The 12,931-nt window shown below is 36.8% G+C and overlaps 1 protein-coding gene across 13 annotated transcripts in view; it reads left to right on the top strand.

Moving 5' to 3' along the window:
• Nucleotides 1-12,931, top strand: part of SANBR (SANT and BTB domain regulator of CSR) — a 59,468-nt gene that overhangs the window by 28,171 nt on the left and 18,366 nt on the right. For 10 of the 13 annotated variants that reach the window (XR_001038116.4, XM_060412140.1, XM_042246112.2 and 7 more), the window contains 4 exons: nucleotides 2,436-2,559; nucleotides 4,790-4,942; nucleotides 11,120-11,265; nucleotides 12,115-12,211. Coding sequence is in view for 12 of the 13 variants with exons in the window: in XM_060412140.1 (XP_060268123.1) it covers nucleotides 2,436-2,559; nucleotides 4,790-4,942; nucleotides 11,120-11,265; nucleotides 12,115-12,211 (520 nt within the window). In the remaining variant the exon portion in view is untranslated. The remainder of the gene's footprint in view (nucleotides 1-2,435; nucleotides 2,560-4,789; nucleotides 4,943-11,119; nucleotides 11,266-12,114; nucleotides 12,212-12,931) is intronic. The other 3 variants (XM_027966797.3, XM_012170768.5, XM_060412139.1) reach the window with 1 other exon arrangement.

Below are 12,931 nucleotides of genomic sequence, written 5' to 3'. Positions count from 1 at the left end.
GTGAGGCAAATTGTCTTTAAAAATCAGATTTTCTGTATTCAGTCTTTATACTTCTTCAGTATTATATTAATGCATAGTTCTTTTCCATTCCCCTTAAGTGCAAAACTAGTTCTCATCCTGAGTTGGGGAGTAGGTGGAAAGGGTTATAAATAGGAATAATGTCTCAGGAAAACAAAAACTTTAAAATACATTATGTGTGTTCTCTGACAGTGTCCTACTGCTAGTGATTTATTCAGAGAGGTAATGTTGATTTATGAAAGCACTTAGTAAGGACATTGATTGGTGTATATCAATAACAAATAAGCACTCGAACTAAAATATGTCTGTGTATTTGTATAAAACACAAAACATATTTTGTATTTGTATAAAACATCTGTATTTAGCACATCTAATTGATTCTGAATGTTCAGTCTTTGAGAATGTAAAAGAATATGTAGTGTGTGTTAGTTGCTCAGTCGTTTCCAACTTTTTGCAACCCCATGGACTGTAGCCCACTAGGCTCCTCTGTGCATGGAATTCTCCAGACAAGAATACTGAAGTGGGTAGCCAAGAAAAAGAAAAAAACAGGTCATAAAACAAAACTCAAGGGTCTTCCCTGATGGCTCAGTGGTAAAGAATCTGCCTGCCATGCAGGAGACACAGATTCGATACCTGGTCTGGGAAGATCCCACCTGCCGTGGAGCAACTAAGCTTGTGAGCCACAACTTCTGAGCCCACAGGCCACAACTACTGAAGCCCAGAGTCTGTGCTCTGCAAGAAGAGGGCCCACTACAGTGAGAAGCCCATGCAGCACGGCTGGAGAGTAACCCCCCTGCTCACCACAACTAGAGAAAAAGCCTATGCAGCAAGGAAGACCAGCACAGCCAAATAAATAAATAAACTCTATTTTTTTTAAACCAGAAACATGTTCATTAAATAGAAACTGTGGTGTTACCTTTGAATGAGAGTATTATGGATGATTTTCATTTGCTTTTTGCTTTTCTTCCTATATTAAAAATGTGCAGTACTTTTATTATAGAAAAAACTACAAATGTTAATTTCATATTGTAAACATTAAGACGGAAATCCAGAGAAAAACATGACATTTGACTCTAGTATTAATCGCACAGTCAACATTAAAATGTTTCATTTTTCTCTTCATATAATAAAGGGAATATAAGCACTTGGGATTTTATACTTTTTTATCTTGAGACTTGACTCACCTTTTGAAAATTACTTCCATTTTAACAACAATAACAATATTACTGTATGAAAAGAGATACTAAATTTGACATCTGTTTTGTTGTTTTATTCAAAGTATTTTTTCCTGCAAGTTAGCTGTTGATGACATTTTAAAAAATGTCTTTAAATAACTTAAAACAGATGTAATTTGTAATAACATGATGGCATTTTGTTGTGTCTTGAACTAAAGACAAAAATAACAAAAATTCAAAAAGATTAGGGACTTAGAGAAGCATAGGAACTTGTTAGATGTAACCATAGCAAGTGGAGTTTTAAGTCTTGTTTGTTTATTTAAATTTATATCATTGAAAAAAATGCATATTACTGAGACCTGATTGTATATTACTTTATTATTCCATTACTAGAAAATAATTTTGAAAATAATGTATAGAACTAATACATTAATGGAGTGTTTAAAATTGCCAATAATTTATGATATGTACAATTAAATATGTTCCATTTAGTGACATATGCTTAAGTCCCAACTGTTAGCCTGCTTAAACTGTGTTTATTTTTAAAAGAAACTCCGTACCTCTTTTTTCTTTGGGCTGTGCTGGGTCTTTGCTGCCTTGCACAGGCTTTTTCTGGTTGTGGAGAGCAGGGATACTCTTTGCTGTGCTGTGCACAGGCTTTTTCTGTCGGCTTCTCACTGCAGTGTCTTCTCGTTGCAGAGCACAGGCTCTAGGCACACGGGCTTCAGTAATTGTAGCACGTGGGCTCAGTAGTAGCAGTTGAGTGGGTTCTTAGACAGGCAGGCTTCAGTTATTATGGCACACAGGCTTAGTAGCTGCAGCTCGCAGGCCTTAGTCCACGGGCTCAGTAATTATGGTGCATGGGCTTAGTTGCTCTGTGGCATGTGGGATGTTTCTGGACACTAGATCAAACCGTGTTACCTGTATTGGCAGATAGATTCTTAACCACTGGACCACTGGGGAAGTCCTTAAATTATATTAAATTTATAACCCTTTATCTTGAGTAGTAAAATAATTTGGCATTCAGTCTGTGACACTTTTTTCTTTTGTCCAGAGGGAAAAAAACAGAATAAAATTCCCAAATGAAATTTTATCTAGCATTCAGTGTAGTCCCTTCCATAGCCATCATTTGAGGCGTGTTCTTGAAAATAAGCCACAAATTTTAAAATATTTGTTTAAAACAAATTGTTTATATTGCTTACTTGTGAAATAATATAACAACCGAGGCTCTTTATTCCCTAGAGATAAGACTTGGGATGTTCATGAATATTTGAATAGTCTTTTTGAAGAATTAAAATCTTGGAGAGATGTATATTGGCGCTTGTGGGGAACAGTCAACTGGCTAACTTGTTCAAGATGTTATCAGGTGAGTTTTTTTTTAATATCCTGTTGTGTAACCACTGAGAGCAGGCTCTTTTGACATATGCTATTTAATTAATTAGGATGTGTTTGTACAATATCTGACATCTTTTTAATAAAGTAGTGGCAGAAACAATGGTGCTATTAAACATTGCTTGCATCTGACCTCATTTCTCTTACTGTGATTCTTCCTCTTTTTTATTTCCATTGCTGAAACAATCAATGATTTGATGAATTTTTATAAAGCCAACAGGGTTTTAAGTGATCAAATTCATTTTTTTCAATGGAAAAAAGATACAGAATTCTTGTTGCCTTTCATTTATTTCCAGCCAAACTGTTTCTCTGCTAGCCCATAAATTTCTTTAGAAATTCAGAAACGCCTTTGCAGATAGAATGCTACTGAGATGTGCCCTTCTTGTTATTAATAAAATAATTGTGTTACCAAAAATGTTTTGTCCACTTCTTCTAAATGAAGGCTTAAAAGCAGAAGAAAACTTACAATTTGAAGGTATTTATAATAAATCCTTTTATAAAATAATTAGATCTTTATTGACCTGTTTACTGTCTCTGTAATTTTGACTTTTCCAGAATGTCATATAAATAGAATCATACAGTATTTAGCTTTTTGGTTCTAGTTTATTTTATGTAGCAAAATGGATTTGAAATTTATTCACGTTGTTGTATCTGCCCATTTGTTCCTTTAAGTCGCTCAGTCGTGTCCGACTCTTTGCGACCCCATAGACTGTAGCTTACCAGGCTCTGCTGTGTCTATGGAATTTTCCAGGCAATAGTACTGGAGTGGATTGCCATTTCCTTCTCCAGGGGATCTTCCCAACCCAGGGCTTGAACCCAGGTTTCCCGCATTGTAGACAGACGCTTTACCGTCTGAGCTACCCGGGAAGTCCAGTAGCTCATCATAGGAATATACTATAGTATGTTTATCCACTTACCAAAGAAGGACTGCAGGTGCTTCTAGTTTGGGGCCATTATGAAGAAAGCATCTATAAACATTCCTATACAGGCTTTCGTGTGAATAAGTTTCTCTTGAATATATACCTAGAAATAGGATTGCTGGGTTGTATGGTGAATGTAAATTAACATTTATACCATGCCTAACAGTTTTCTAAAGTCCCAGAACCACTTTTTATCCTTTCCAGCTATGTATAGGAGTTCCAGTTGCCCTATATCTTTTCTAACACTTGATATTGTCAGGTTGGTTTGGGTGTTTTTTTTTTTTTTCCTACTTAATAGGTATATAGTTGTCCTCCCCACAGTGGACTGTCACTTATAATCAAAGATAAAAGGCTCCTAAAACCTGGTTTGTTTAGCATGTCAGAATGCAGAAAATTTGAAGGATTTTTTTCCCCTTCTTCAAAGCAAATTGAATATTGATTTATAATATTTAATATTTATTATGGGGAGTTTATAAACTCATAAAATAGTTTGTATGCAAAATACTTTGTATGAGTATACATCTTATAGCTTTTACCTGACTCAAAAAATTTTAATTGAAAGCTATTATTTGAAAATCATAATTGGAACTAACTGCTAAGAATTCTGAATTACAGACTACCTTCTGTGTTCAGGATCAGTGCTTAAAATTCTTCATTTTATTTTCTTCATTTTACCAACTTACAAACGTATCTGGACATAACTATTAATCTTATAATTAAACGTCAGTAAATTTTCCCCTAGCGATTCAGTTACTCCATAGTTGTCACAGACAGAGTGATGTTAAGTATTTACCTTAAAAAATATATCCAAGAATAAGGGAGGCAAAATTTTATTTAATTTTTTCCATTGGAAAACCTTTTGTGATTGGCCAATTATAAAATTAGATGTACATCAAGATCAATTTAACTCCTCTGAAATTCAAATAGCGTTTTTGATTTTGCTTTTTAATAGCTTTGTTGAGGTATTATTACATGCCATAAAATTCATTCAAGTGTACAATTTACTGATCTTTAATAAATTTGGAATTGTGCAACCATCACCACCATCCAACTTTAGTACATTTCCATCACCCCAAAAGATCTCTTGCATCCATTTGCAGCCACTCCCCAGCTTAGTCTCACTTTTAATCCCAGGCATCCACAAATCTGCATTCTAGCTCTAGAAATGTGCCTTTTCTGTATATTTTATGTGATGGAACATACAGTATCTGGTCTTGAGTATTTTTGAGATGTGTAATTTCACTGTGAGAATAATACTTGATTTTATGTATTTCTTTTATTCAGACTTTTCTGTGCATAGAGTTTTCACACTGTCAGTATCACTCAGAGACAGTGATTTATCCTACTGCAGGAAGTTCGCTGAGTTCTGTTGGCACTGGAATTTATCCCTGCTGTAACCAAAAAGTTCTTCGATTTGACCCCACTCAGCTTACAAAGGTAGATTTTGAAGGTTGACCTTTTGTAATTACAGCACTTATTAATACTTTGTATTTAAATATTTTCATCTTCTATTGTTTTTAAAATGTAAATATACATTCATGTAGAAAAGATTTAACTACATAGGGAAATATAGTAAAAAGTAGAAATCTCATTTCATACCACTCCCTCATTCTACTTTTCTTCTTAAAGATAACCACTGTTCACAACTTCCCTTGAGACCTTGTTTTATACATTTTAGGCACAAACTAAATGTTGTTTTTCACACTGGAAATAAAATCAGACTGTTCATCTTATTCTGTAATTTGCCTTTTTCACTTAACAGTGTACCTAGGTTATCATTCTGTATAACATTAACTGCTGTGTAGACTGTGTAGGGGTTAGGCTAGAGATAATAATTTGTAAGTCTGCTTGTAAATGAGTGATCATTGAATCCAACAGGTATAGGTGAGCATAAAATGGGGATGGGGGAGGGTGATACTGGCTTACACTATCATTTTCATAAACCTCAGTCATCCCCCTATGCAGTACTATTCTTTGGACTTTACTTCCATCACCAGTCACATACACACCTGGGTGTTGTTTTTGCTTTGGCTCCATCCCTTCATTCTTTCTGGAGTTATTTTTCCACTTTTCTCCAGTAGCATAATGGGCACCTGCCAATCTGGGGGGTACATCTTTCAGTGTCATAGCTTTTTGCCTTGTACTGTTCATGGGGTTCTCGAGGCAAGAATACTGAGGTGATTGGCCATTCCCTTCTCCAGTGGACCACGTTTTGTCAGAACTCTCCACGATGACCCATCTGTCTTGGGTGGCCCTACAGGGCATGTCTCATAGTTTCATTGAGTTAAACAAGGCTGTGGTCCATGTGATCAGTTTGATTAGTTTTCTGTGGTTGTGGTTTACATTCTGTCTGCCATCTGACAGATAAAGATAAGAGGCTTGTGGAAGCTTTCTGATGGGAGAGACTGTAGGAAACTAAGAGAAGCAGAAGATATTAAGAAGATGTGATAAGAATACACAGAAGAACTATACAAAAAAGATCTTCATGACCCAGATAACCACGGTGGTGGTGTGATCACTCACCTAGAGCCAGATGTCCTGGAATGCGAAGTCAAGTGGGCCTTAGGAAGCTTCACTATGAACAAAGCTAGTGGAGGTAATGGAATTCCAGCTGAGCTATTTCAAATCCTAAAGGATGATGCTTTGAAAGTGCTGCACTCAATGTGCCAGCAAATTTGGAAAACTCAGCAGTGGCCACAGGACTAGAAAAGGTCAGTTTTCATGCCAATCCCAAAGAAAGGCAATGCCAAAGAATGTTCAAACTACCACACAATTGCACTCATCTCACACACTAGCAAAGTACTGCTCAAAATTTTCCAAGCCAGGCTTCAATAGTACATGAACCGTGAACTCCCAGATGTTCAAGCTGGATTTAGAAAAGGCAGAGGAACCAGAGATCAAATTGCCAACATCCATTGGATCATGGAAAAAGCAAGAGAGTGCCAGAAAAACATCTACTTCTACTTTATTGATTATGCTAAAGCCTTTGACTATGTGGATCACAACAAACTGTGGAAAATTCTGAAAGAGATGGGAATACCAGACCATCTGACCTGCCTCCTGAGAAATCTTTATGCAGGTCAAGAACAACAGTTAGAAGCAGACTTGGAACAATAGACTAGTTCCAAATTGGGAAAGGAGTACATCAAGGCTGGATATGGTCACCCTGCTTATTTAATTTACATGAAGAGTACATCATGTGAAATGCCAGGCTGAATGAAGCACAGGCTGGAATCAAGATTGCTGGGAGAAATATCAATAACCTCAGATATGCAGATGACACCACCCTTATGGCAGAAAGTGAAGAAGAACTAAAGAGCCTGTTGATGAAAGTGAAAAAGGGGAGTGAAAAAGCTGGCTTAAAGCTCAACATTCAGAAAACTAAGATCATGGCATCCAGTCCCATCACTTCATGGGAAATAGATGGATAAACAATGGAAACAGTGACAGACTTTATTTGGGGGCTCCAAAATCACTGCCAGTGGTGACTGCAGCCATGAAATTAAAAGACACGTGCTCCTTGGAAGGAAAGCTATGACCAACCTACATAGCATATTAAAAAGCAAAGACATTACTTTGCCAAGAAAGGTCTGTCTAGTCAAGCATATGGTTTTTCCAGTACATGTATGGATGTGAGATTTGGACTATAAAGAAAGCTGAGTGCCAAAGAATTGATGCTTTTGAATTGTGTTGAAGAAGACTCTTTGAGAGTCCCTTGGACTACAAGGAAATCCAGCCAGTCAATTCTGAAGGAAACCAGTCCTGACTGAATGTTCACTCACAGGACTGATGCTGAAGTTCAACCTCCAGTACTTTGGCCACTTGATGCAAAGAACTGACTCGTTGGAAAAGACCCTGATGCTGGGAAAGATTCAAGGCAGGAGAAGAAGGGGATGACAGAGGATAAGATGGTTGGAGGGCTTCACCAACTCGATGTACATGAGTTGAGCAAGCTCCGGGAGTTGGTGATGGACAGGGATGCCTGGCACGCTACAGACCATGGGGTCACAAAGAGTCGGACATGACTGAGTGACTGAACTGAACTGAACAGCCGTCTCCCATGAGTTATGTTTAAGGAAAAGAAAACTGTGGCTTTTACCATTTTCTAAGACAATCCCCCTAAATAAAGGACTATGTACACAATTATTAAAATAAGTACTCGCAATCTTTGCCCTAGATTAAAGGTTCTCAGAGAGAAATGGCAAAGGGAGGAAGGAGCTGGTGAATAATTTCCTCAGGAAGCTATAATATGACTCACTCCAGTGAAGACCCAAGGCCTGGATTATTAGCAATTTCATTAAACATTTTGATAGTTTTCTTGGTTAGAATAAAGATTGCTTTTATAAAGGTTATATTTCTGGCCAGCAATTTAAGGTCCAAGATTACAGAGTGACTAGTTTTGCTTTTTTTTTTTTTTTTTTTTTTGCCTTCACTGTATTCATAAACATGCTGGATCAGACTGTTTTTTTCCTTTCTACATATTTTGATTTTTATTTCACACATATATCTCCATGGTCTGGCGTATTGGGCTCTGTCTGACTGGTTGAAAATTTTGACTTAGCAATTCTGTAATTTTAAGAACCATCAGAAACTTTTTCTATTAATTTGATCACAAAAATGTATTAAATTATGAACCTCCTCAGAAGACTTTTATACTGTCATTATAGATTTATTTACTATTTATTGCAATTCTAATGTACAGGAAGACTTTATTAAACCACCAGTGTGATTTCCTATACATGTCAGTGCCCCCAAAAGATTATTTAGTAATTATTCTTCCCATCATTTAGAACATTGGTTCTCAAACTTTTGTACTCAAGATCTCTAAAAAAATCTTAAAAGCTGAGATTCCTAGAGAGCTTTTGTTTCTGTGGGTTATATCTATCACTATTTATCACTGGAAATTAAAACAGAAAAAGTTAATTTTAATTCATTAAAAAAGAATAATAAGCTCACTACATGTTAGCTTATATTTATGAAAAATAACTATTTTCCAAAGCAAAAAAATAAGTGAAAATAACACTGTTTGACATTTTTTGTAACTCTCTTCTATGTCTGAATTAAGAGAAAACAGCTAGATTCTCAGATCTGTTTCCACATTGAATTTGTGGGTAGTCTTTCTTAAAGGTTAGTTGCAATGGGAATCAAAATCAAGGAACTTTTCCTATTTTGCTATCTCAAAATCCACTGATGTGGGACTTTGCTGGACATCTGGTGGTTAAGAATCCACCTTTCAATGCAAGCAACAGAGGTTTGAAACCTGGTCCAGGAACTAAGATCCCTTGTGCCACATGTCATCTGAGCCTGTGTGTCTCAGCTAGAGAACTCTCACACTGTAGAGCTTGTGCTCCACAACTGGAGAAACCCCCTTATGGCATCTAGAGAAATTCCACACACTGCGATGAAAACCCAGCACAGCCAAGATAAATAAATAAATGTTCCCCAGTCTGACCTATGATCCATGTGATCTCAATAAACATCCTAACAGGTTTTTTTTAAATCAGGAATGTTGCTAAGCTGATTCTAAAATTTTTATGGAAATACAAAAGGCCAAGAATAGGTAAGAGACTCTCAAAGAATGCAAAGGTAGAAGTACTGGGTTGGCCAAAATGACTTATCAGGTTTTTCCATAAGAGCTTAGGGATCTGAAAGAACTTTTTGGCCAACCCAATACTTTCTCTGCGTAATATCAAAATTTATTGTAAGTCTTGGTGATTATGACAAGGTGACATTGATGAAGATTAAACAGATGGACCAATACAAGAGAATGAAATACACTTGGACTTTGGACAACACTGAACTACGTGGGTCCACTTATACCTGGATTTTTTTTTTTAATACCTGGATTTTTTAAAATAAATACGTACTGTACTATATATATAATATGCAGTTGGTTGAATCCATGGATTTTTGTATATATGGGGCTTCTAGAACCGGTTCCCCAGAAATACTGAGGAGTTCTGTACTCGAAGCTACCTGGATACTTCACTGTGACAGAGGTGACATTACAGAGCAGTGGGCACAGGACAGACTTCCCAGGAAGAGGTACTGGGACATTGGGACATCAAAACGGGAAAAAAAATGGTCCAAACTAGTCCCCCAAAGGTCTGTATGTGGAACTTGCCTGGTAGTCCAGTGGTTGAGAATCCAGCTGCCAAAGCCGGTGACACAGGTTCAATCCCTGGTTGATCCCTGGTCTGGGAATATGCCACATGCCACTGGGCAGCTAAGCCCACGTGCCACAACTACTGAACCTGTGCCCTAGAGTCCATGTTCTGCCACTAGAGAAGCCACCTTAATGAGAAGCCCATGCACCGCAGCTAGAGAGTAGCTCCTGCTTGCTGCGGCCAGAGAAAGCCCACTCGCAGCCATGAAGACCCAATACCTCCTTAAATAAGTAAATATTTTTAAAAAGTCTATATATGAGACAAAGCTGATAAAGCTATTAAAAGATAATACCATAAAGGAAGAAATTTTAAATTCATTAGCTACATTAAATAACAAACTGAGGAGACAGGCTCACAGGTGGGACCAGATATTAGCAACATGTAGCCGTAAAAGGCTCATATTAAGATTTTTTTTAACTTGTACAAATTAATAGAAAAAGACAATAGGAACTTCACACAAGGAGGTTCCTCATTGTCCACTAAACATGGAAAGGATCTCAACCTCATTTTTAATTGGGGAAATGCAGGTTAAAACCACAGTCGAATACTGCTACATGCTCACCAGAATAACTACAATTACCAAGTGTTACCAAGAGCATAGAGTAATGAGCACTTTGATACACTGCTGTTAGTCATTTAATTTGGTACACATGAGCATTTGTGTATCAGGAAACATGTTAAAGAATGTTCATAATACTGCTACTAAGGATAGTTCTGAACTGGAAACAAGCCACCCACCAACTATGGAATAGATAAGCAAATGATAAGTATTCATATAGAGAAATACTGTGCATATATTAGTTACATGCAGTAACATGGTTGAATCACAAAAACATAGCATTAAAACAAATGAGGCAAAACTAAACTGTAGTGTTTAGATACGTATCCTTAAGTGGTAAAAGGATAAAAGGAAGGAAGGAAGTACCAAAAAACTTGAGGTAGAGGATATCCTTTGAAAAATAGGAGGTGATTTTGGTTGGTAGCTCAGAGGTTAAAGCGTCTGCCTCTAATGTGGGAGACCTGGGTTCGATCCCTGGGTCGGGAAGATCCCCTGGGGAAGGAAATGGCAACCCACTCCAGTGTTCTTGCCTGGAGAACCCCATGGACGGAGGAGCCTGTTGGACTACAGTCCACGGGGTCACAAAGAGTCGGACACAACTGAGCCACTTAACTTTCACTTTCACTAACTTTGGTTGGGAATGGCCCTGTGGAAATCCTGGAGTATTGGCAGTATTCTGTTTTTTAGTGTGGATTGTGTTAAATGGATATTAAGGTATACATTTATGTTTCATGCTTTTTTCTATATGAGTAATATTTTTTCTTAAGAAAAAGTTGTAAACTCATTCATGGGATGGTGTAACAGAGCAAAAAGGAACAGAAACCATCATCTTTAAAGGAATGTTTCTGTAATGAACCAGCCTCTCAGATTTAGTCTTTTACATAACAGGGTTGTAAAGTAAAGGACCATATGGTTACTCTTCGTGATCAAGGTGAAGGTGAAGATTTGCTGTCCTGTCCAACTGCCAAAATACTGGATGATCTGCACAAACACAAAGATGTCATCCTTGTGCCTTTTGCTAAAGATACAATTAGGTGAGGTGAGGGAAACCCTGTACTGTAGCTTTGTTCAATCAGTGGTTCCCATCCTAGAATCTTCTACCCTCAGTGCTTCCCCAAATCAGTAATGGTAGTCCTTAAGTAGTTTGTGTTATTTCAGAAAGCCTAACTGAAATTGTGTTAGCTTACAATAAGAGCAAGCATGTGTTTGTTTGATAAGGGGGGGAAAAAAAACAAAATATTGGAAGTCCAAGGGGAAGAGAAACTGATAATAGGAGTTCCTGGTGACTGAAAGGGTGAGGCCCACAATCCAGTTTTTGAGGGTTTTAAAAAATGTTCCTAAGTTACTCAAGACCATCTTAGCTTGACTGATTGAACTAGAAAAAAACTGATGGTTGCAACAAGTTATCTTTGCCTAGGTTTGAACTTCTTGGATTCATTAATTAATGCAATCACTTCCATCATTCTGCAGTTGCAATGGGCTATCAGGTTGAGGGTAGGAGGACCCTCTAACAAAAGCTATTCTCAAAGTAGTATCTACCATTGTAGCCTACTTTAACACCAGGCAGGTATGATGCTTGGGTGTAAGTAGTGCTCCCCCCATATGGGGTGACTTCTGCTGAGGGAATCATGAGATGCATTAAGAAATGTAAATGTTGAATGGCACACCTTATACTTAAGAACTGTATTTCTGAAGAACGGTTTATAGAACATTTGCAGTTAAAGCAGTATTGTTTGCATTTAAATTCTTAAAAAATTGGGGCATTCCCTGATGGTCCAGTGGTTAAGATTGCGTTTTCATTACTGGGACCTGGGTACGATGCAGAAAAAGAAAGAGCTTAAGAAATTGGATACTTTTTCCTAAAATGCCTTTTTCTTTTCAAGTGATTCTGGTGGTCCCTGTGATGAAAAGGGTCTAGACTGTGATGTTTTACTGGAGCCAAATACACCTTGGGGCCCCAAGAGTGGGGAGCTTAATGCTGTAAGTAGCTTGTTTCATTTATTCTTTATTTATAAAAACAACTGATGATATTTAATCTTTGACAGAATGATCAGTTTAAATTAATACTGCAATTTTCATTAATAGACATTTACTGACTATCATAACAAAGTGTTATGCTGAATTAACAGGACTATAATGCTGATATTTTCTTGCCCTCAGAGAATTAATAATCAAATTTTGGGGGAAAATATAGTCTTCAGGGTTTATTATGGACAAATAGTGATTTTCAGAATAAAGATCATATGAATGGGATATTTTATCCCCTCTTAGGCCTATAAACTTTTTTGGTTTACAATCAAATACAATTTTTAAAAATTCTCTTTTTTTAAATTGTATTCAGTAATGCATTTAGTTTTTCCAAGGTTTCAAAACTGAGATGTTTTTAAGGTGATTGGAAAGCTTTGATGTGTTTGATTCCTGTGACTAACAGCCAGGGAGTCTCTCTTTGCCTGTGAATGTCCTGTCTTTGTGTTAGTTGAAGTAGCATTTACCTAAGAAAGTGAAATATTCCATGTAAAATGTGCTATAAGCTTCAGATCACTATTAGTGTTTAATTATTGACATTTATTTATAAATTGTATATAAAATAGCAAATTAAATTTCTTGAGTATCCATATATATATGGTTCCTTAATTTATTATAAAATATAAACATTAAAAAGTGAAGTAATTCACAAAATAACATTATATTATCTCTGTA

The sequence above is a fragment of the Ovis aries genome, chromosome 3 (genome assembly GCF_016772045.2).
Source record: "Ovis aries strain OAR_USU_Benz2616 breed Rambouillet chromosome 3, ARS-UI_Ramb_v3.0, whole genome shotgun sequence".
In the NCBI taxonomy this organism is placed as follows: Eukaryota; Metazoa; Chordata; class Mammalia; order Artiodactyla; family Bovidae; genus Ovis; species Ovis aries.
The sequence above is the reverse complement of the archived record's forward strand: the minus strand, read 5'-3'. Positions and strand labels throughout refer to the sequence as shown.